This window comes from Babylonia areolata, chromosome 26, assembly GCF_041734735.1.
Source record: "Babylonia areolata isolate BAREFJ2019XMU chromosome 26, ASM4173473v1, whole genome shotgun sequence".
NCBI classification, from domain to species: Eukaryota; Metazoa; Mollusca; class Gastropoda; order Neogastropoda; family Buccinidae; genus Babylonia; species Babylonia areolata.
In genome coordinates, this window is record NC_134901.1 from 32,453,819 (window position 1) to 32,479,669 (window position 25,851).

The following is a 25,851-nucleotide window of genomic DNA, read 5'->3' on the forward strand; positions in this document are numbered from 1 at the left end:
ACCCGATGACAAAGAAAATGTTTCTGATAAATTATATTTAAAAAATAATAAAAGGGGCAATTGAGAGAAAACGTGGGAGGGGGACGACCACACTTTCTCGCAATCCCACGCTTTCTGGTAAAGTGAGAGACTGAATTGTGGGATTGCGAGAAATGATAGGCTCCAACAAATGTTTTTATATACATATATTCAACCACGCACGCACACTTGTATACCTGCACACACGCGCGTTATATCATCATTGCCTGCCAAAGACACACACACACACACACACACACAGTCAGCGGCTTTGCCAAAAGCGCGGGGAAGAAACAGCCTTTCCCACCCTCGCCCGAGGTGTCCCAAAAATATCTTGTTTTCTGGAACCTGTATATCAGCTTGGTGCCCAAATTTCTGCCACTGTTCTCCCGTGCAGGCGATCCGCTAGTGTCAGTTATGCGCAGCAGTAAGTGCAGCGAATCCCTTCAGTGCTGATCTCTGCAGGTTAGTGCCAGTCAGTGGTTTTAAATCAGCAAGGTACCGTTTGCAAACAGGTTCATGACAGTATTGTGTTATTTGAAATAGTACATTTCATGAGCTTGTTTTGGCAGTCTCGCAATATCTAGTTTTTGTAGCTTGAACTAGTATCTTAGCTATACTTAACTGCCGTGCCGGCCCAACTGTGTTTTTCGATCTGGTTTTCTGTATAACTATACCTTTAACTACACACACACACACACACACACACACACACACACACATATATATATATATATATATATATATATATATATATATATATAAGCTTGTTTTTTGCAGAATGGTGATATTCAGTTTTTGCAGCTTGAACCAGTATCGTATTGCCTTTATTATACTATCATAATATAACCTACTTAGTTCATCATACAACATCACATTTGGAGCTGTGTGACTTGATCTGAGAAAACGCTAACGGGCACGAAAGAGAGAGTGTGGAAATGGGTCATTCACAAGTGAAGGGGTGCACGTGAACATAATGCAATCAATGAAACATCATATGCAAATAATATTAAATATAGACAAAAACATATATTTGTATTCATCTTACTTTGTAGCAACATCCCTTAATTTGATAGAAAAAGAGAGAATGGAGTGATGTCATATTTGATGGAGGGCGGAGGGGAGGTGAGAGGTGAACACGGTCACCCATGTTTTAGATGTGTTTCTATCAAATTACACCAGAAGTTATTGAAGACGCGACGGCGCCGACTTTATACGTACTTTTCTCTCCCCTCTCTATCCACCTCCTCTCTCTCTCCACTCCCACATCCCCCTGTCTCTTTAGGGCTTTGCTAAATCTCCCATCGGCAGCCACAGTGTTGATGTCAGAAATCACAGTGGTGACGTGTGAAGGGATGGAGGGTGTGGGTGTGGGTGGGACAGCATTTACTTCAGTGTGTTCATGATTGACAGCTGTTCTACATCCTATTGTTCTCACCACTCACATGTGTTAGCTGTTTCCGACCTTCGTCCTTTACTTCCGCTGCTATGGCAACGAGGCCACCGATGTTGCGGCGTTGAGTGGACTGACTGAACACATGTCAAAAGAACTTGAAGCTGGGGAGAAAGAAGCGAGAGAAGAAATACGGGCTGACAACGGGAAACGGAGTGATGGAGAGAGAGAGGGAGGGAGTTAGTGGTTGTTAGGATCAACTTTTATCATAAATCAACTCACTTTTTAAAATTTTTTATCTGATAACAAAGAACTGAAATACAGCCATGGGATTCAGGGGTTCAATCGGAAATTAATGGATGGATCTTTCTCAAAATTATAAACAGACAGTATGTGATACTCTTCTGCGATATTTGGCTCACGTGTGAATCTATGCAGTAACCTGTGTTTCTGTTCTCTCTCTCTCTCTCTCTCTCTCTCTCTCTCTCTCTCTCTCTCTATATATATATATATATATATATATATGTGTGTGTGTGTGTGTGTGAGAGAGAGAGAGAGAGAGAGAGAGAGAGAGAGAGTTTAGCAAATTCTTTCTATTTGGCAATACTTTTTCGATGCCAAATTAGCTTATAAATAGACAGAAACTCTTTCCACATATTCTGACTACAATGCACTTATGGGAGAGGCACTTCAACTTACAAAAAAGCCAAAATGTTTCCGCAGTTAGGTTACTTTTTTTTCGTTTTCACAAAACTTAGGACACGCGACAGAACCCTGTCAGGGGTCTCTCCATTGTCAGGGGTCTGTCTTGTGTCAGGGGTCTGTCCTGTGTCAGGGGTCTCTCCATTGTCAGTGGTCTGTCCTGTGTCAGGGGTCTGTCCTGTGTCAGGGGTCTGTCCTGTGTCAGGGGTCTCTCCATTGTCAGTGGTCTGTCCTGTGTCAGTGGTCTGTCCTGTGTCAGGGGTCTGTCCTGTGTCAGGGGTCTCCCCATTGTCAGCGGTCTGTCCTGTGTCAGGGGTATGTCCTGTGTCAGGGGTCTGTCCTGTGTCAGGGGTCTCTCCATTGTCAGCGGTCTGTCCTGTGTCAGGGGTCTGTCCTGTGTCAGGGGTATGTCCTGTGTCAGGGGGTGGTCTGTCCTGTGTCAGGCGTCACTCCTGTGTCAGGTGTCTGTCCAATGTCAGGGGTCTGTCCTGTGTCAGTGGTCTGTCCTGTGTCGGGTGGGAGGTGGGGGTGGGGGTGGGGGCGTCTGTCCTGTGTCGGGTGGGAGGTGGGGGGGGGGGGGGCGTCTGTCCTGTGTCAGAGGTCTCTCCATTGTCAGTGGTCTGTCCTGTGTCAGTGGTCTGTCCTGTGTCAGTGGTCTGTCCTGTGTCGGGTGGGAGGTGGGGGTGGAGGGAGAGGGGGGGGGCGTCTGTCCTGTGTCAGAGGTATCTCCGTTGTCAGTGGTCTGTCCTGTGTCAGGGATCTGTCCTGTGTCAGGGGGGTATTTCCTATGTCTTGGACCTGTCCTGTCTCAGGAGATCTGTCCGATGCGAAGGGTGTATCCTATTCCAAGGGATTGTCCTACGTCATGGGTCTGTCCAATGTCAGGGATCTGTCATGTCAGGGGTCTGTCCAGTATCATGGGGGTCTGTCCTATGTCAGGGTGGTCTGTCCTATGTCATGGGGGTCTGTCCTATGTCATGGGGGTCTGTCCAGTGTCAGAGATCTGTCCAGTATCATGGGTGTCTGTCCTATGTCATGGGGGTCTGTCCAGTGTCAGAGATCTGTCCGGTATCATGGGTGTCTGTCCTATGTCATGGGGGTCTGTCCTATGTCATGGGGGTCTGTCCTATGTCATGGGGGTCTGTCCTATGTCATGGGGGTCTGTCCTATGTCATGGGGGTCTGTCCAGTGTCAGAGATCTGTCCAATGTCATGGGGGTCTGTCCAATGTCAGGGGGTCTGTCCAGTGTCAGAGATCTGTCCTATGTCATGGGGTCTTCCAATGTCAGGGTGGTCTGTCCAGTGTCAGAGATCTGTCCAGTATCATGGGGGTCTGTCCTATGTCATGGGGTCTGTCCTATGTCATCGGGTCTGTCCTATGTCAGGGGGTCTGTTCTATGTCAGGGGGTCTTCCAATGTCAGGGGGTCTGTCCAATGTCATGGGGTCTGTCCTATGTCAGGGGGTCTGTCCTAGGGGTCTGTCCTATGTCAGGGGGTCTGTCCTATATCATGGGGTCTTCCAATGTCAGGGGGTCTGTCCTATGTCAGGGGGTCTGTTCTATGTCAGGGGGTCTTCCAATGTCAGGGGGTCTGTTCTATGTCAGGGGGTCTTCCAATGTCAGGGGGTCTGTTCTATGTCAGGGGGTCTTCCGATGTCATGGGGGTCTGTCCTATGTCATGAGGGTCTGTCCTATGTCAGGGGGTCTGTCCAATGTCATGGTGGTCTGTCCTATGTCATGAGGGTCTGTACAATGTCAGGGGGTCTGTTCTATGTCTTAGGGGTCTGTTCTATGTCATGGGGGTCTGTCCTATGTCATGAGGGTCTGTCCAATGTCATGGGGGTCTGTCCTATGTCATGAGGGTCTGTCCAATGTCAGGGGGTCTGTTCTATGTCTTAGGGGTCTGTTCTATGTCATGGGGGTCTGTTCTATGTCAGGGTGTCTGTCCAGTGTCAGAGATCTGTCCTATGTCATGGGGGTCTGTTCTATGTCAGGGTGTCTGTCCATTGTCAGAGATCTGTCCTATGTCATGGGGGTCTGTTCTATGTCAGGGTGTCTGTCCAGTGTCAGAGATCTGTCCTATGTCATGGGGGTCTGTCCTATGTCATGGGTGTCTGTCCAGTGTCAGAGATCTGTCGTATGTCATGGGGGTCTGTACTGTGTCAGGGTGGTCTGTGCTATGTCATGGGGGTCTGTTCTACGTCATGGGGTCTTTCCTGAGCATCTTTCGAAGTTTTGAAGACCTGGCCATCATCCGCAAGAGTAAGCACCCGAGCTATTCCATTGTTGCTTAAGTCTGCAAGGCCCTTCGTGTAGACATTGTAGAGGACAGGAGAGAGCGGAGACCCTTGTGGCAGTCCCATGGATAGTTTAGAAGGTGCAGACATCCAATCTCCGAGGCGTAGGACGACGGTTCTTTCCTGAAGCGCTGCTGCTATCCATCTTGTCAGTGTCAAACTTACTCCATACCTTAGTAGCAGCTCCATGAGGTGCGCAAACTGGACTTTATTGTAGGCATCTTCAAGGTCGATTGCTACTGCTAGTGTTTCTTCTTTTCTTTGAAATCCTTCATACACCTCATATGCAAAAGCAGCTGCGTTTTCCCATGTGGACTTGCCTGTTCTGTAACCACCTTGATTTGAAGGGAGAATGCCAATGTTGTCATAGCTATATGTTTCACCATTTTTGTTTTATAATAACTATATTATCACATCTCTGCATCGTAAACGAACTTTATTCACAGAAACATGATCAAAGCAGCTGTATAACAGAAAAGTATAAACAACAACAACAAGCAAAGCTTGTAACATCTCATTGTTTTGTCAGCTGTATATTCAATCATCTCTACGTTATCACAGCTCTGTAGTCTCACATCTTGGTGTTGTCTACTAGCCCCCCCCCCCCCCCTCTCTCTCTCTCTCTCTCCATCTCACACACACACACACACACACACACACACACACACACACACATTTCTGTGTGTGAGAATCGGGCTTCTCTTCTGGGAGATGGCACGTCGTCACGGTGCAGCGCCACCTTGTTTTCTTCCTTGTTTACAATCACATGTGTGTTCGTTCGTTCTTTTGCTTAACGTCTATCCACATTTGTGATTTTAGACGAAAATCCATTATCTCCCCCACCCCACCCATGCCGTAAATCATCACTACTTTCCCTGTTCCTCTCTCCTCAATTAGCATTTTAAAAAAAGAAAAAAAAGGAATATAAACGAAATAAAATAAACTAACTAGTCAACCAGCAGAATCACAACAAAGAGCCAATTGGGCTCCAAATTTAACCCTGAACTATTTCAAATACATGTTGATTATCATATAAGACATTTCTAATGGAAGCAGATGGAACTACAGATTTTTTAAAGGACATGGGTAAATATGGTTTTGACTGTTCACATTTATAGGTGATATGCACGGGGGTAATTTCATTGCCGCAAATGCAAGTCACATTTGAAGTATATCTTGTTTTTATGGCATCCAGTCGTAGTCTGTATATTAGACTGGTGAGCCTTCTGCTAGTGTGATGTCCGTTTGTTTTAAAAGAAAACATGCGATCATTTTTTCGCGAGCTATTGTCAGTATTTTCTCTTTCAGGATCAGACTCCTGTTTTAGTTTATTGACATGGTTCCAGCAAGTTTTCTCCAGCAGAGAATAACCTTCTTGTAATGAATATGGAATATGAATTTTTATGGCATTGTAAATGTTCATTGCGCCTTTTTCGCACAACGATCCACCCGCTCATTTCCCACGATCCCTTCTGTTACGAGTTCTCCTCTTGTCTTCATATTAAAAGATTTTAATGCTTGTGATACAGATTTAGAATCGACACAAAACAACACTTGAAATATGGCAATTGAAAGATCTAGTAAGTGATTTAATCCCATTAATATAGTCATAAGTTCTTCTGTGAATATTGAAAATTTTTTTACCGATATGATAGTACTTCTCTACTTTTAATGACGGAATAATAAATGCTGCCCCTGCCTGATTGTTATCAAGTACTGAACCATCTGTATATACTTAAAGGTGATTTGGGTAATTCTCTTGAATGCGAGATTTAACAAAAGCAGGGAGAGCAGGGCCTTCAGCTTTCTTTAAATCCAGGTAATTAATGTCAGATGTTGCGTTGTTCATCTCCCATTTAGATATTGTCGTATATGACAACCGAGGGGCTGTTTGATTTGGGTTCACTCCTGATGTTTGAAATATGCCAGAGGTATAAGTACCTATAGTCGTGAGGGAGTGAATAGACTGTACTCTTTTAGAGAAATGAAGGTTTGATTTTAAACTGATATCGCCAATATTTGAATTTTGAACCGAAGTACTTCTCAAGATATATTTAGCTGATGCAAGTTTCATCTGTTCTTCAAAGGATAATACTTTAATTTCTGTGCATGTTTTAAAAAAAATTGAAGCATGAACTGGAACACCAATAGCAAGCTTATATGCTTTACTATCCATACTTTGTAATTTCTTTAACATGTATTTTGGTGCAGTAAAGAATACCTCTTGTGCATAGGTTAGCTTTGAGCGTACTAGCGATGTTGCTAGGTGGATAAGTACAGAGGTATCCTGACCCCATTGTTGCCTGCTAACAATCTTTAATAAGTTGAGGCTTTTTCTAGCCTTTGTCAAGAGGTATTCCAAGTGTATATTCCATGTCAGTTTTGATGTGAGATATACGCCAAGGAATTTTGCTACTTATTTGTATTCGATCACTGACCCATCTGTTTCAAAAATGGGTAATGTGTCTGGGTTATAACCAAGATTAAACAGAACCATGCATTACTTTTCTGGCTGCAGACTCAATCCATTTTCTGACATAGTTAGCCAGCTTATTTATTTTTTCGTTGTTAGTTTCATCCGTATGCATATATCGTCTGCATATTGTACCTTTTCAACATTATTTGTTAAAGACTGTGGAAGATCGTGAGTTAAGATGTTGAAAAGAATTGGTGCGATTACCGATACTTGTGGGATTCCCATGTCAAGTGATCTAGAGTTAGAGTAAGTATTTCTTACCTTTGTTTTGATTACTCTATTGCTTAAAAAAGCTTTTAAACATTTAAACATGTAACATGATAAACCAATTGATTTTATTTTATAGAGTAATCTTGAATGCCATACATGGTCATACGTTTTTTTATGTCAAAGAAGGTGGCTGGCACATTTTTTCTACGAGCAAATTGATGTTTTATCTGGTTAGTGATTTTAACTAGGTGGTCAGCTGCTGTTCTCCCTTTTCTAAAACCTGCTTGGTTAACTGGAATTACATTGGGGTTTTTTCCACAGTAGTGAAGAAGCCTGTTTAGCACAATTCTTTCCATTAACTTTCCAACATGTGAAGTCAGTCAACTGGTCTGTAATTGCCTTTATCAGTTTTTGGCTCGCCTTGTTTGAGGATAGGAACCACTATGGACTGTCTCCATAAAGTAGGTAATGTACCGTTTGACCAACAACGTTGAATATGATTATGTTGAAATCTGAGGAACTTATCTGGTAAATGCTTTAACATTGCATTTGAAATGGCGTCTGGTCCCACTGACGATTTTTTGGTTCCAAGAGAAGATACAGCTTCTTCCATTTATAGAAAAGTGATTGGAGTATTTATATAATGATTATAGGTTATTTGTGGATCGACATATTTTTCGTTTGCTGCTTCCTTTTTCCTCAGAATTCTTTCTTTCTCTGGCAAACCCTCTGTACAACTGGATTTAGCAAACACTTCTGAAGATGCTTCAGCTTTTTCCAAAGCAGTCGGGAACTCTTCGTTTTCTAATTTCATGTCGTAATCAGGTAAATTTACACCTTTTTTCATTTCTTTGTTTTCTCCAGACTTTGTGGATATCTTTTTGATCAGAAACATCTTTGTTACAAAAATCTGAAGTACTGTAGTGTGTGTACTGCAGTACATGTGTGTGTGTTTCTGTGTGTGTGCGTGCGCGCGCGCTGTTTGTGTGTGTGTGTGTGTGTGCGCGCGCGCATGCGTGTGTGTGTTTCAGAACGCTACCTCCATCTCCAGTCTTCACTGCCACAAACAAAGCTGTGCGGAACCACAGCTGGCATATTATTGACCCGCCGGGACAGCTCTGAACGCATAGATAGCGAGAACCGAGAGCGGTCAACAGTGATCCCATCCATCACATCCCGACTATGGCCAGCACGTGGACCTCATGCCTGCCTATGGCACTGCTCCTTCCCCTCCTCTTCCTGCTACTGTCCGTGCACCTCCCATACTTTGCACGCGCCGCACGTCTGACCCACGACAACCAGGCCAGACTGGACCGTTTCGTGCGGCAGGTGATGCACTGCGGCGATATCCAGGCGCTGAGCGTGTCGCTAGTTGGAGACGGGGGAGTGGTCTACGAACGGGGCTATGACGACACCAGATATCTGCCCCCGGGGTTGAAGAGACGGGGGATCGGGAAGGACACCGTGTTCTGTCTCGGGGGGTCCACCCAGGCCTTCACGTCCGTCTTGCTGGCCACCTTGCTGGACACTCAGGAAAAGTGAGTATGATAGTGTGTGTGTGAGTGAGTGAGTGTGTGTATTGTAAACATACTCGGTTGTCACATCGTTCTAATCTCCCCGATGGACAAAAAACGAGAAAGACACATAATCTACTTTCCGCATAACAGAATAAAATGAATCCTAAAAATAAAAACTACTAGGGCTTTGGTTCATAGACAGTTTATCGAATATGACAGAAAGAAACACGACTGACAAATTACTAGAAGTCCGAACTTTATTTAAAATCTGGTCCAACTGAATGACAGCTCCACTCAAAGTTAGTATATCTGTGGATTTTACTCCTTAACCCACCTGACTCACAAAGTATGCAACTGCAGAAGATGTGCTACAAATTTGTATTGGATGATAAAGTAGACAAAATTAAAAGGAAATACTCAGTACAAGATATTCAGAAGAGCGGAATAGGAATATCAAACAAGCCTTCTTTTAAAATATCATGGATTAATAAATGGAGAAAAATACTATATTTCTTTTGCCCTGATATGGATTACGTTTACATGTTTGGTGCAAAAAGGTTTTCAGAAAGTAAACAGATTTTGGAAAGACATCTTTTATTCCTATGAACGAATAGATTTAAATACAATTTGAAGTGGGAAATAGTTCTATCATGAGAGATGGACACGGAGTAATGTATTCTTGGTTATACATGAACAGATAGATTTAAACAAATTTTAAAATGGGAAAGAGGTTGTATTCTTAGTTACACATTTTTGATAATTCAAGTCAAACATTCAATAAAAGATGACAAATTCATAAGCTATGAAACATTACCAGAAAAACTAACTAGGATTTGTAACAAACCTTCATGATTATATCAGCTATATCAAGAGAGTTATATATATATAAGAAAAGAAGCATAATATTGGAATGCCTGGACAGTAATGAGAGAACCAGCACATTACAAAAAATGGTCAATACCAAAAAGGGTTCAAATACATATTATGACACCATAAAAAGAAGAAGTATTCAATATCAAATTGGGAGAAATACATTAATATAGATATTAGATTGAAAGAGATTTGAACCCGAGCTAAGAGAATTAAAGAGATAACACTTAAATGGTTCCTACTCCGAATATGTCACAGAATACAAGTGCCGAGCACGATATAAAAAATGAGATGCGATACAGAATAGGACGCTATTTACCTCTATTAATATGGAATTGTCAGTTCTCACTTTCTTTTTCTGGGAAGAACTTGAGAGCACCTTAAAAATGCAAAAGACGATCTTTTAACGTTGAATTAGTACTATTTGGTACGGATGTAAAAACAAAAATGGATGATGTACTAGAATTAATAGTGCTATCTGGTAGATTTCATGTGTACAGGTGTCGAATAAATAGAATATTAATGGATTCTTAGGGGAGTTAAAATGCAAATATAAAATCGAAAAATACAAATATAATTTAGATATGAAGCAAGCAGAACTGGACAAAAAATGGCATCCATATATGTACAATAGTCAGTTGTGTCCGACTATGACCAGAACAGCAGAGGAGGCAACTGCTGTCCCGACTATCTGGGCTAGAATTCGACCATAGTGGACAGTGTCTTGCCCAAGTTATATCCCCACTCTCTCGGTCAAGAGGGTTTTAGGACAGACAGCGTTGGTATGGTTCCTAAAGGCCAGCTAGCCCCCAAGGCTGCAGCACTTTGCTGTTGGCCCAACTGTAAGCACATGTCAATCTGTGATATGAACTGAGCATTGGTATCCATATATATGACTTCTTGAAAGATGAATTCCTTCAGTCTGTCTAACATCATATAAGCTGACAAAAGATAAGACTGCATGTGTGAAAAAAGAAAGAAAAAAAAGACACACAAAAACAAAACAAAAAGAAAAAGAAAAAAAGGGCGTTTTCACGCTCGTTTCTCAGAACTGACACTAAGGTGACAGCTGTTGAAAACCTTACTGGGACATAAGAAATCGTGTCTCACGTTTTGATTAACGCACAGTAATATGTTTTACACATGATCTGCGACATTCAGGCATCGTTCCATGTTTCTGTCTATCAGTCTGTCTGTCTATCTGTCTCTGTCATTCTTTTTTCTTTCTCTGTTTCTATCTGTCCCTGTGTTTCATTCTCTCCGTGTATATCTCTACGTACGCTCGCCTCTCTGTGTGTGTATCTGTCTCTCTTTTCTGTCTATCCGTCTATTTGTCTCTCTCTGTGTAGCTCTGTCTCTCTATGTCTCTGTCTCTCCCTCCCTCCCCCCTCTATCCCTTAAGTGCAACGTTTCCTTCTCAGTCGGCGAAATCCATTATTAATCATATCCATAAAAAGGCAACACGAACAATTCAAATAAATGCAGAGGAGTGACAAGTGTAATGAGTTTGGTGTGTTCGCACATCTTGATTAAAAGACTTACAAAGTGGGTAGAAATAGAAGAGAAAAACACTGAGCAACAGGCGAGTTTTAGAGCTGGTTTTTGCACGGTGGACCATATCTTATGGAATTCTAAAGTAATATATGTAGCTTAAATGGCTTTCAGGAAAGTGTTTGATTATGTGAATCGTAATATTTTGTCGCATGTTCTAATCGGTGTAAACGGCAAGCTATGCATTTCCCGTAGACGCTTAAATGATTCTTTCCTTGTATGTGTACTTGATAAATGTATTTATCCCGATTTTTTTTGCTAATACTACATGGTGTTAAACAGGGTTACATGCTAAGCCCTCAGTTGCTCTTTTTTTCTCTTTTTTTTTTAATGTACATGCTGTTGAATCATCGAAGAAGGGCAGACACTGAATGCAAATGTTATAGTTTTCCGGAATGGAAAACACCTTCCAGCACATGACAAATGGTTTTATAGAGATAAGGAAATAATAATGACGGATATATACTGGCAAGTATTTAGGAACGTTGTTTACAGCAAAGTTAAGTTAGTCGTCTGCTTGAGCTGAAACGAGCAAAGAGAAAACAAAATGTGTACGCCTTTCAGAAAATCTCAAATCGCTTCGGAAACTACATTCCACTGACATGAGCCTTTAATACAAACTGTTTGATACACTAGATGAGCCGATCTTGACTTATGCAGCAGGAATTTGGTGACTGGTGATCAATAATCAACTTGAAAACTTGAACAGGTTTAAGCATTACCATTAAACCTTTTCTGGACATTTCACTACATTCATCAAACACAATATTATAGGAGAAAACCGGTTGATATGCACAAAATGTTAAGTCTTTCGTAAAATATTGGGTTAAACTGACAAGGTCACCTGTGTCCAGATTATGTAGGCAAACGTACGAGATGATATTGGCGCAAAAAGAGAGGGGTAAATAAAACTGAGTTTACTGACATATAAAACCTTTAACTGAGCACTGATTTGAACTTGCGTGGGTGTATTAAGGAATGGGTTGCTCTCTCAGAATTTAAGAATAGACATATACGCCCTGTACGCCCCCTTCCGCCTTCTGTTACATGGGGTGTAAAGCTAATGACATTAAACGTCAACTGTCAACTCTCTCTCTTGGTGCGACAAGTTTGCCATAAAGTGTTCCGTTGCCGTGGTAAGAGCGAGCAGAAACAATCCGTTAGCGGAATAAGGGAAATGGTGTGATACTCGTACGCAGAAAGCAGTGATGATGTCACTGCCACTTTTGACTTACTGCCAGGTTTCTGCTGGTGCAGAAACGATTTACACAAAGTCCGGGACTGTGTTTATACGGGAGGTGAAGGAGATGGGTGTGGGCCGGATGCGGAGGGGAAAGGGCGTATTCTAGTTTCAGGTTGTCGTTCACCTCTTCACACCTGTTGCACATACGCGTTTTTAGCGGAGGGGTGAGGGTGGAGTGGCATTTCCACGAGAACGATGCATGTGTGAGTTAGCGACAGTTGAAATGTTAATCTGACAATAATTTGCCTTCTGATTTGACTTGATCTCCCTTCCCATCCCGCCACGCCTCTCTGTGTCTCTCTCTCTCTGTATGTGCACGTAAAGAGGCACACGTGTGAGTTCAAGTTGTAAAAGTGTGATCCTTTGTGATCAGTCATTAAGTTGTTTTTTTATTCGGTTCGTTGGCTTTTCTTTCTTTTTCTGTTCTGCCACTGCGTTAAAACACGAAGAAACACCTAAAACGTACGGCTGATCAAGTTTTCGAACGCGCGCGCGCGCGCACACACACACACAGAGTCGCGCGCGCACACACACACACACACACTTGCGCGCGCGCTATCTCTCTTCACTTTTCTCTCTCTGTGTCTCGCTTGCTCGCTCAGTCTTTCTTTCACTCACACTTCACATGCACACAGAGGCAAGCATGCACGCACTCACGGCACGCACGCATACTAACGTATCCCAGCAAACTCCACTCTCAAACCGCGTCGCTCGCTCTCTCTCTCTCTCTCGCTTGCTCGCTCTGTCTCTCTTTTACACACACATACACACAAACAGAGGCCGCATGCACGCACACGAACGTGCCTCAGCCAGCTCCACTCTCAAAGCACACTGTTTACACGTGGGGAAAACAATAGAACGAGAACCAAACGAGTGTTACCCCCATTTCCTTCCTCCGCCCAACTGTCGTGGCACGATTCCTAAAACTTGGCACACAATGCGATAACAGCCAGCTTTTGTCGGTGCCAAAACTCCACCCCTCTTTGGCTGCAGAGTTGGCAGTGTGATCCTTCAACACAGATTCGCAGACACGAACACATCTCCAAGCACTATCGCCAGCATTCGCGCGAGCGCGCACACACACCCATACACCACACGCACATACACATGCACACACAAACACATACAATTACACACACACACACACACACACCACGCACACACAAACACAAACAAGTACACACTAACAATCACACACACACGCAAACACATACAATTACACACTAACAATCACACACACACACACACACGCACGCATACCGACATGCACACCGACACACACACACACACACACACACACACACGTTTCGTTCGTTCTTTAGTTGAACGTCTTTTCACTGTAAGTGATAGTAGAAGAGGGTAGGAAAAAAAAATGAGGGGGAGGGGGGTAAGAAATCACTGTGTACTCATGCGAGTATATGAAAGTGTGTGTGTGTGTGTGTGTGTGTGTGTGTGTGTGTGTGTTACATATAGAAAATGATTGATTTAAGTTGTTGTTGTTTTTTTAAGTATAACAATATAACATCTTTCTAATGAAAAACTAGCAACTATAACAGCGGACCAACGGGACTATTTAACAAGTAATTGAAAAAGCCATACATTAGCAATAAACTGCTGAAGATTGTCAACACTGAAGGTGATTTCAGTTCATGGATGTGAGACTTTAACATATCGCAAGTTAGTATTTGATCGGCTGTTATGTGAGCACCACAGATGCAAGAAACAATACTGACATATTTGGTCTTAAAACAATTCATTTTCTATCTGCAGATTAGAAAAATGATTTGCCTCTTATGACACACACACGTGTACGTGTCTATGTGTGTCTCCCGGTCCTGTGACAGTGACACAGTCTCCCAGTCTTGCGACAATGACAGACTGCGACTCTCCAGTCCTGTGACAGTGACATGACACACAGTGTCTCCAGGTCCTGTGAGAATGGCACACTGTGTCAACAGGTCTTATGAGAATGACATGACACACTGTCTCCAGGTCCTGTGAGAATGACACAGTGTCACCAGGTCTTATGAGAATGACATGACACACTGTGTCTCCAGGTCCTGTGAGAATGACACACTGTGTCACCAGGTCTTATGAGAATGACATGACACACTGTGTCACCAGGTCTTATGAGAATGACATGACACACTGTGTCACCAGGTCTTATGAGAATGACATGACACACTGTGTCACCAGGTCTTATGAGAATGACATGACACACTGTGTCACCAGGTCTTATGAGAATGACATGACACACTGTGTCACCAAGTCTTATGAGAATGACATGACACACTGTGTCACCAAGTCTTATGAGAATGACATGCCACACTGTATCTCCAGGTCCTGTGAGAATGACACACTGTGTCACCAGGTCTTATGAGAATGACATGACACACTGTGTCTCAAGGTCCTGTGAGAATGACACATTGTGACTTCTGGTCCTGTGGCAGTGACATGACACACCGTGTTCTTGTTCTTGTTGCTTATAGCCCAGCCGACCGCACAGGGCCATATCAAGACTGTCAAACCATACAAATGCTCAACCACGTCAACAAAAATCACATTTACAGAAAAACACAAAGAGAAACCCACAAAACACAGTTCATGACATAGTATCCCAACCATCTAGCTCCTTATGGCAAATAAGACTAGACCATGCTGATGACGCCAGCCATTCCGCTTAATTTTTCATCCCCAGATTAGAAAAAGGCGTTGGAAAGGAAAAAAAAACAATACTTCAAAACCAAACAAAAAATACATAAAAAGGTCATATAGGCAAATGACACTGCAGAATGGGCAGCTAGTGTCCATTCCAGTGTTTACATCTCACTACCTAATCGCCAGAGCAAAACAACACAGATAGTACATAACAGACTGCAGGAAGAGAAAAAAGGTGTCAAGGCTTGCTTGAAAAAAAGAAAGGAGACAACAGTGAAGGAAGAAAAAAGGCAGAAACAAAGAGAGTGATAGGAAAGAGAAAATTTCTAGCACAGAATTTCCAGGAGGTGGGGATGTTATTTATACTGAAAGGCCCCCGGCATTCCCACGGGGGGACACACTGTGTCTCTCAGGTCATGAGACAGTGATGTGACACAATTTCTCCCTGTTATGTGACAGTGACATGACACTATGTGGCTCAACTTCCTGTGACATAAACATGACATATGATGTATCCAGGTCCTGTGACAGTCACATGACAAACTGTTTCTCCAGTCCCTGACACATTGTTTCTCCCGGTCCTTTGACAGCGAAATGACACACTGTGTCTACAGTTCCTGTGACACTGTCTCCCTGTCTTGTGACACTGACACACTTTGACACTTTGTGTGTATAGGTCCTGTGACAGTGACATGACACACTCTGTCTCCCGGTCCTATGACAGTGACATACTGTGGGATCATTTGACAGTGACACAGTGTGTCTCCCGTGATTTGACAAGGCACATTGTGTCTCTCGGTCGTGTGATAATGACACACTGTCTGTCGATCCTATGACCATGAAATGACACAATGTCTTCCACTCTTTTGAAAAAGACACATTGTATCTCCATGTCCTATGACAGTCCTGTGACAGTGACACACTGTGTCCACCTGGTTATGTGTTAATGACACTACACACTTTGTCTCTCGGTCCTGTGACATGACACTCTGTCACAGGGCCAGTGACAGTAATGTACTGTGTCTCTTGGTCCTGTCACAGTATTGTACTGTGTCTCTCAGTCCTGTGACAGTGATACACTATGTCTTCCGGTCCTGTGACAGTGACACACTGTGTTTTCCAGTCCTGTGACAGTGACACACTGTGTCTCTTGGTCCTGTGACAGTAATGTACTGTGCCTCTTGGTCCTGTGACAGTAATGTACTGTGCCTCTTGGTCCTGTGACAGTGATGTACTGTGCCTCTTGGTCCTGTGACAGTGATGTACTGTGTCTTCCGGTCCTGTGACAGTGATGTACTGTGTCTTCTGTTCCTGTGACAGTGATGTACTGTGTCTTCCGGTCCTGTGACAGTGATGTACTGTGTCTTCTGTTCCTGTGACAGTGACACACAATGCGATAACAGCCAGCTTTTGTCGGTGCCAAAACTCCAAGGCACTGTGCTCTGCTAGCAATCAACATAATGACAAGACAGGAACGACGATAAGAATTGTTGAAATAGCCCATGGAAATATGCCTCATGAAAACATACATTTAGTATTCTCTTCAAGCAGTTTTCTCCGTGACTGAATGTACTTGTCTTTGACATATCTGTGACAGTTCGGCAAAAGAAATCCTCATGTTACCATGGAATGTTTGTGAAAACCAAACACAACCATATCTGCCGTTAATCAAAGCCACATTAATGGAAAATCTGTATATGAAGCCTGTATAAAACAAAACATGCTTTACGTGATAGTTTATAAGTTGCATCGTCATTTGATCCGGACCAAAAACAGACCATACTGCATTTAACAAGAACTGAAACGGGAAACTATTTGACATAGTGTTTCCATGTCAATAGAAAAGTGTTTTCAGAAACTGCACTTGCAGTTGTCTAACACATCAGGATTCTCATATCCCCATATTTCAATCTCTATGTGTGTGTGCGTATATGTTTGTCAGATTGTGTGCATATTTTTGGTGGTTATAAAATTTGGTATGGGGGTAACAGTGTGTGTGCATGTGTGTGTGTGTGTGTGTGTGTGTGTGTGTGGTGTGCGTGCGTATGTATTTATGCGTGTGTGTTGTGTGCATGTGTGTACCTGTTTCTGAGTGTGTATGCGTGTGTGTGTGTGTGTGGGTGTGTGTGTGTGTGTGTTGGCTGTATCATAGTCACTCAGCATGCGGGGTGCTGAGTTAGCAGCAACACGGCCTGCTGCCAGAACATTGTATAAACAGGACCAAGGCCTCGCGAGCACTTACTGTCAGCATCAGGAAAGACATTCTTGACATTCTTGTGGTGTACATGGCGGAATGGATTCATACAAGTCAATACACGTACGCTCGCAGAGTAAGAGAAAGAAAGGGAGAATATAGGTCAATCAAATTGAGAGAGTGAGAGAGAGAGATAGAGAGAGAACACTGAACACTGAAATGTTTAATGTCGTTAGCTGTCAGACTCGTAGTGACATACCAGGTACTAATCACAACAAAATGGTGCAAAACAGATAAAATAAAACAGAAAAGAAAAACAGAATTGAAACTACATAAACTAATAAGAGATTTCCGACACTTTGGCACTTTGTCGTTAGCTGAAAGTACATGTGACAGGGGGTAGTGTGCCTTTTTTTTAGTCGTTCGTCTCCAATGTTTGGACAGTACACAGAAAACAAAGTGCGTATAAATCATATAAGAAATATTTACGCATGTAACATCGACACACCGGCATAATATCAATACAAACACATACTAAAGTACATAGATCGTGAAATAATTATTTATGCCTGAACATCAAAACCCATCAAGAGAGAGAGAGAGAGAGAGAGAGAGAGAGAGAGAGAGAGAGTCACATTCATGCAGATTTTCCAGCCGTTAGGGGCTTAGGAGTTTAATATGGGAAGTGTTGGGGATGAATTTCATTTTGTCTCAGAATGCTGTGATTCGAAACAAATTGATACCACACAAATATCAGTCACAAATGTGAATGTTCGGTTCATGCACTTTATTACGCCGGCGCTGGAAAGAAAACACAATTTAAGCAAATTCATAAAACTTGGAAAGGGTGTACAGCTTTCAGTTTACATCCAAAACGCACTTGCCAATATGTTGAAGTTTGAATCGTTGCAAATCATTGTGTGTGTGTGTGTGTGTGTGTGTGTGTGTTGCTTGTTTTGGTGACATTGTTGGACTGCAGTTGTGATTTAATGATCCTGTATTGTAACTGTATTCTCCAAACGCCCAAAAGGGAAAAAAGGATTACATTTCTTTGAATCTTTAAATCTTTGACAGAAAAAGCTCAAGTACATAAGTTTATTTCATTATTATTATTGAAAATAAAAGGCAAACGTCGACAGAACAGGCTCAGCTAAAAATCAGTACTGGTGTTTGTGCGGTAGACAACACCCCCAATTCTCTCACCCGCTTTCACTGAGCGTGCAGTTGACATGGTGCCAGCGTTGCTTAGTTCTGGCTGATGCCTATGTCCCCATTCCTCCTCGGTCAGGTAACGGTGAAGAGAGAGAAGAATACATGCCGTCTACCCTTCACCTCCGTCTCTGTCTGTGTATCTGTCTATCTGTCTACACATCTGTCTGCTTGTCTCTGTGTCTGTCTTCCAAAAACAACACCTGCACATCATGCTGAATATTGTGTCGGTGTGCACGAGAATCCCTGCCTTCACGAAGACCTGCCCAAGCTTGCATTTAATATCACCCTGTTACCGACACTGGTTTGGGTTTTGTTGGCAAAAATAATAATAATAATAATAATAATAATAACAATGGATACTCATATAGCACACTATCCAGAAATCTGCTCTTGGTGCTTTACAAAAACGCTTTTGCTAACATAAAACATTACATCAATGTTACTAGGCATACACACACCAAAATGTGACTACACACGCACGCACGCACACACACACACACACACACACACACAATGCATACATTCATTTTAACATACATGTTTCTCTAACAGCTACCCTAACACATACGCACACATAGGCAGGCACAAACTTACATAAACACACGCACACACAATACACATTCATATACAAACATGTAGTTATGTACACATACATATGTATACACACATAGTCAAGCACAGTTAACGCAAAGGAAGTGGACCTGCCACAATTGAGTTTATTGCTGAGGGAAAAGGTGAGTTTTGATTTCATGTCATTCTCTTTTTCTTGGATGAGAGAGTGGTCGGGAGTTGATGGGCGGAAGGAGGAGGGTAGGATGGGAAGTTTGGTTTTAAGTTTCCTCCCCATCAGGAGTTCGCTGGGGGAGAGACCGTTGCGCAATGGAGTGGCTCTGTAGAGGAGTAGGGCTGCATAGGGGTCTTTGGATTTTTTGAGCATCCGTTTCACCGTTTGGACTGCGCGCTCTGCTTCACCGTTGCTCTGGCCGGGGGTACCCTGGTGAGCTCGTGGTGTGGGTGAAGCCGTAATCTGCTGCAAACGCCCTGAATTCTGTGCTGGCGAACTGTGGACCGTTGTCAGAAATAACAACGTCTGGTATGCCATGGGCTGCAAAAACACTCTTGATCCTGACGATTGTGTGAGCGCTTGATGTTTTTTCTAAGGGTCGAGTCTCGATCCATCGATAATAGTAGTCAATGATGACGATGTACAGTTTGCCATCATGTTCAAAGAGATCCATCCCGACTCTGGACCATGGGCGTTCGCGGAAGGAGGAGGGAAGTAATGGCTCTTTTAGGGCTGGCCTGTGTATTGCGCAGGTGTGGCATTTGCTGACCATTTCTTCTGTCTGGGAGGAGATGGAAGGCCACCAAACTGAAGATGAGGCCAAGGCACGGGTTTTAGTGATGCCCTGGTGTCCTTCATGTATGTGGTTGAGGATGTCCATTCTCAGGTCACGGGGAATGACAATGCGATCATCAAAGAGTAGCAGGTCATGACGACTGTGAAGTGCTGTCTGTTGCTCCAGTATTGCTGGAGGAGTGGAGAGTGAGGTAAGTAGACGGGCCAGCCATTGGTGCAGTACTTGCGAACTTCGGTGATTTCTGGGTCAGCTGTTTGTGACTGCTGCCGGTATTGATGTAACTTTTCGGCTGATGCTGGGAGGATGTTGATTTACTGTTGGGCATTTGCAGTTGTATCATCAATAAGGTTAATGTCATTTTTGTTGGGTAACGAAACTGGTGCGCGTGACAGCGCATCTGCTGTGATCTGATTTTTTCCTGCCACATGGGTGACTTTGGTGTCGTATTGCATGAGACGGAGGCGAAAACGCTGGATCCGAGGTGGCGTCTTGTGCAGTTCTGGTTGTGTTGAGCAAGGGGATCAATGGCATGTGGTCTGTTTCCAGGGTGAACTTCAGTCCCAAGACATATTCCCTCAGTCTCTCACAGGCCCAAGTAGCTGCCAGGGCTTCCTTTTCGATGACTGCGTAATTCTTCTCTGTATCTGTGAATGATCTTGAAATGAAGCAGATGGGTCGTCATGTGCCATCGTCTTGTGTTTGGTAGAGCACTGCTCTGATCCCTGTGTTGGAAGCATCAGCTGCAATGGCTGTCTCTCGGTCAGGGCTGTAGTGAGCAAGGACTGGTGTAGAGGTGAGGAGGCGTTTTGTTTGTTGGAAAGCTGCCTCTTGTTGGTCGCCTCATGTCCATGCTGTGTCCTTGCGGAGTAGGCCCCATAGTGGTGCAGTGATGTCAGCAATGTTAGGTGTGAACTTCGCTAGCTGGTTACCATGCCAAGGAAGTGCTAGAGCTCAGCGATGTTGGTGGGAGGTGGGAAGCTATGATGGCTTCCACCTTGGCTGGATCCACGTGGTTGCCATTTCCATCGATGGTGTGGCCTCGGAACTGGATTGATGGTTTTGAGAAATCGCATTTGTCATTCAGGGTGAGTCGTTGCAGGACTATCCTCAGGCGCTGGTCGTGTGTTTGAATGGACGAGGATGTTGTCCATGTGGCAGATGACGCCCTCGATATTCTCCAGGATCTGAGACATAAGGCGGTGGAACACTTCGCTGGCTGAGCTAATGCTGAAGGGGAGGCGATTGAAGCAAAATCGCCCAAAGGGCGTGATGAAAGTGGTGTAGAGCCTTGAGCCAGGGTCTAGAGGAACTTGCCAAAATCCGATTTTAGCATCAAGCTTCGTGAAGACTTTGGACTTTGACAGCTTTGCGAAGCTTTTTTTTTTTTTTTTTTTTTTTTGCTGCCCCATCATCTGCACCATTTCAGTGGCATTACTCCCACGCCGCTCATTTAGATTCCCCCATACACAGCCACACCCGGGTTCATCCATCAGTTCCAGAGTCGGCAGTCCGCAGGGAACCATCGATGTTAGGTCGCCAGGAGGCCACACACCAGAGGAGACCCTGCACTGCTGCTGAGTCACTTCGGTGGTGTTCAGTGGTGCCTGTTCTGATTCAACATACTTAGGACACCATCTACTGGTGGTGGTGTGGTGGTGGTGTGTCCATCGAGATCGATGATGACCATCGTTGTCATCCAGATGGGGGATGGGGGATGGGGGGAGGGTGGTGGTGGGGTGGGGGGAAGGATGCTCATGAATCTATCTGTGAGTGCGCAGATGGCTGAATAGTCCAATCTGCGCACGAAATGTTCGCTGACAGTTGGGGCAGACAAAGACAGGCATATCATTGTCAGGGAGCTTGTTTGCCCGTGACTTTCTGGCCTGCCTCTTCTCAACAGCTGCAGCAGTCCTGTTGGCCTCGCACAACCTGGCGCCTTTGTGCACAGCAGCGCGCCATTTGTCACGGTCCACTGCAGATTCCTCCCAGGAGTCAGGGTTGATATCAAACGCTTTCAGAGAGACTTTCAGAGTATCTCTGAAGCGCTTCTTCTGACCTCCGTGTGATCTCTTCCCTTGTTGCAGCTCGCCATAGAAGAGCCTTTTGGGCAGCCGATGGTCTGGCATGCGCGCCACGTGTCCAGCCCAGCGAAGCTGGGACTGCATCAGGATGGTGAAGATGCTGGGAAGGGTGGCTTTTGCGAGCACCTCTGTGTCAGGGGTCTTGTCTTGCCACTTGATGTTCAGTAGCTTCCTGAGGCATGTTGTGTGGAAGTGGTTCAGCTTCTTGGCGTGTCGTTGGTACACTGTCCAAGTTTCGCATGCGTACAGTAGTGTGGGGAGAACTACTGCTCTGTAGACCTTTAGCTTGGTCTCAAGACTAATGCCTCTTCTGTTCAAGACATTTGCATTGAGTCTACCAAAAGCTGCGCTTGCTCTTGCAATCCTGACGTTCACTTCATCGTCGATTGTCACATTTCGTGACAGTGTGCTGCCAAGGTATGTGAACCGCTCCACCGCACTGAGTCTCTGACCGTTGACTGTGATGTTGGGCTCAACGTAGGGTTTCCCTGGGGCTGGCTGATGGAGAACTTCAGTTTTCCTCGTGCTGATGGTAAGGCCGAAGTTCCTGCTGGCAGTGGCAAACTTGTCGACGCTGAGTTGCATGTCAGCTTCAGATCCAGCGTTGAGGGCACAATCATCAGCAAACAAAAAGTCTGATGATGTCTGTCATGACCTTCGTTTTTGCTTGAAGCCTTCTGAGGTTAAACAGCTTGCCATCTGTTCGGTACTTTAGGCCGATTCCAACATCACCATCTCTGAAGGCATCAGTAAGCATTGCAGAGAACATGAGGCTGAACAGCGTTGGAGCCAGGACGCAGCCTTGCTTGACACCATTTGTGACAGCAACAGGAGCAGATGGTTCACCATTGTCCTGGACTCGAGCCTGCATGCCTTCATGGAATTGGCTGACCAAGGAAATAAATTTCCGAGGGCATCCGTACTTGGCCATGATCTTCCACAGTCCCTCTCTACTCACGGTGTCGAAGGCCTTAGTGAGGTCGACATAGGTGGAGAACAGATCAGCATTTTGCTCCTGACATTTCTCTTGCAGCTGCCTTGCAGCAAACACCATGTCAGTGGTTCCGCGCTCTTTCCGGAATCCACATTGGCTCTCAGGCAAATGACCTTGGTCAAGGTGTGCTGTGAGGCGGTTAAGTAGGATCCTGGCAAGTATCTTGCCTGCGATGGAGAGCAAGGAAATGCCCCGATGGTTATCACAGGCTTGCCGGTTCCCCTTTCGCTTGTACAAGTGAATGATAGATGCATCTTTGAAATCCTGGGGGATCGTCTCTTCTTTCCACATGAGTGAGTACAGCTGATGAAGCTTCTCAGTCAGCACAGTGCCTCCATCCTTGTAGACCTCTGCTGGTATGGAGTCTGAGCCAGGTGCTTTGCCACTGGATAGCAGACGGATTGCTTTCTGGGTCTCAAGAAGTGTTGGCGGATCGTCCAGTGCTTCGTTGGTGGGGACTTGTGGGAGACGGTCTATGGCTTCATCATTTATGGAGGAAGGGCGATTTAAGACACTGTTGAAGTGCTCAGCCCATCGTTCGAGAATTTTCTCCTTCTCGGTGATCAAGGTATTCCCATCTGCACTGAGGAGGGGGGATGATCCTGAGGATGTGGGGCCGTAGACTTCTTTTAAGGCATCATAGAACCTCTTCATATCGTGCCTGTCAGTATATCCCTGGATCTCATCAGCTTTGTCACTCAGCCACTTATCCTGCATCTGGCGTAACTTTTGCTGAACAGTCCTGTGGATGTCAATGTATGCATCCTTTTTTGATGTGGACTTTGGGTTGCGCAGGTGGGCTTGATGCAGACGGCGTTTCTCATCCAGAAGCTGCTTGATTTCATCACAGTTTTCATCAAACCAGTCTTTGTGCTTTCTGGTCATGGGTCCCAGGGTCTCTGAAGCTGTACTATAGATCAGCTCATGCAGGGTCCTCCAGTCAGACTCCACATTCTGGTTGTCCAGAGAGGCGAATTCCAGACGATCTTCCAGCAGCTCCACAAAGGACTGTTTGATGGTGATGCTTTTCAGCTTAGCGATGTTGAGCCGTTTTGGAGCCTTCTGGCCTTGGGGGCGTCTCTTGGGTTGGATTCGAATATTCAGCTTCGAGACTACAAGGCGATGGTCTGTCCAACACTCGGCGCCGCACATGGTCTTTGTTACACGTACATCTTGCCTATCCCTTTTCCTGACGATGACATAATCGATGAGATGCCAATGCTTTGAGCGAGGGTGCATCCATGACGTCCTGTTACGGGTAGGGAGGCAGAAAACTGTGTTGGTTATCAGCAGTTCGTGCTCTGCACAGGTCTGAAGCAAAAGCAATCCATTTGGGTTGCAGTGGCCCACACCGTGCTTTCCAATCACTCCATCCCAGGAGATGTAGTCAGAGCCAACTCTAGCATTGAAGTCCCCAAGAATGATGAGCTTGTCTGCTTTAGGGATGGCAGCAATGACAGAGTGAAGGTCCTCGTAGAACTTCGCCTTCACTTCATCCGGGTTGGTCATGGTTGGGGCGTAGGCACTGACAATGGTGAGGTGCTTCTGGCCAGATGCCAGTGGGAGTTTCATGGTCATAAGCCTATCGTTGACTCCCTTTGGGATTCCAGCTAGCTTGCTGACAAGTGCTGTTTTTACTGCAAAACCAACGCCAGCCTCACGTCGCTCTTCGCTTCCTCGTCCACTCCAGAAGAAGGTGTAACCAGATCCCCGTTCACAGAGCTCGCCTTCGCCTGCAAGCCGAGTCTCACTCAAGGCTGCGATGTCGATGTTGTATCTGGCGAGTTCGGATGCAACTAGTGCTGTTCTCCTTTGGGGTCTGTCCGCGTTATCTCTGTCCAGGAGAGTCCTTATGTTCCAAGCACCAATGGTGAGAGGAACGATCCTTGTTTTTTTCTTTTCTTTCTCTTTGTTTCGACCGCTGATGTAGGGTCACCGCCAGCCGCGGTATGCTGGCCAGGGTGATATGGAGCAGGCAATTTTTAGGGCACCTTTTCTAGCCCCTTCCTCATGCCAGGGAGGTGAGCAGTGCATTCCTAAAGAGGGCTGCTCAGACGCTCAGACGGCTGCCGAGCTCCATCGCTGCTCCTGTCGACGAAGAACGACCCTATGGCCTGAGCCGCCTGCGTGCAGGTCTGCGGCTGCGACTGCCAGTGTACCCACACCTGTCGTTTCGTCGCTCGCCTGTCGCCACAGGACTTGGGGGTGATGAAATGATGAAGGATGAAAGGTCATTTTGGATGACTGATGACTTGCGCGATGAGTTTGTTTAAAGTGAAGAGGAGTTGCGCAACGTCGACCTCACTCTCTCATCCGGGTCCACCAATTTCCAGTGGCAAGACTTAAGTCGAGACGACTGGAGGATGAGCACGGATGCAGTGGATGACCAAGATATCCTTTCGGTGTCTCATCTTGCTCTCTGCACTCCACAGTGCGTTGCTGTAACCGCCTTCCTCTCCGTTGAACCGATAGGTTTCTTCCGCAGATTCTGCCGGATCCAGACTTCGCATACATGGGTAGACACACCCCGGGGGCCAACTGCGTATGGCATGCACACAGCACAGTGGAGGTAGATGGCCGTCGGTGGCTCTCCTGAGCCGACGCCCTTTTATGGATCTCCATAAGGGTGTCTAGCCACCCGCCTCACCAGTCCCAGAAGGGAGCGGTGGAAGTGCCGGTTTAGTTGTCGGCAACCCGACCCTGAACAGGTTGTACTGGATTACAGGTTACCAGTAGCAGATCTAATGACCTGACCTGACCTGTCCATCTACTAAGCCCCCTACTAAAGAGAATGGCTTAGTCGCGGAGCCAGACTGAGTGAGCGTCCCTCCCAGAGTGGAGACCGCCACCACGTCCCTCAAACAACAGCCTCCCCCATGAATCTGCCGACACTGAAGACATTGACAGGACTCACACCAAGCACATTAGTGGAGGGGTATCGAAATTGAGGTTACCATGAGAGCAAGGCATGAAAGGCCACAGACTTTGAGACTATTTTGTTCAATATATTGATGATGGTGAAGGAAGAGGAGGATGACGATGTTGCTATGAAGTTCCATTTTGGTTTGGGACTGCG

General features: G+C 45.0%; 1 protein-coding gene across 1 annotated transcript in view; it reads left to right on the forward strand.

Annotated features, from left to right (window-relative positions):
* Positions 1-309: 309 nt before the first annotated feature.
* Positions 310-25,851, forward strand: part of LOC143300796 (uncharacterized) — a 56,743-nt gene continuing 31,201 nt past the window's right edge. The window contains exons 1-2 of the mRNA XM_076614726.1: positions 310-483; positions 8,126-8,632. Of these exons, the coding sequence (XP_076470841.1) occupies positions 8,277-8,632 (356 nt within the window). The 5' untranslated portion in view covers positions 310-483; positions 8,126-8,276. The remainder of the gene's footprint in view (positions 484-8,125; positions 8,633-25,851) is intronic.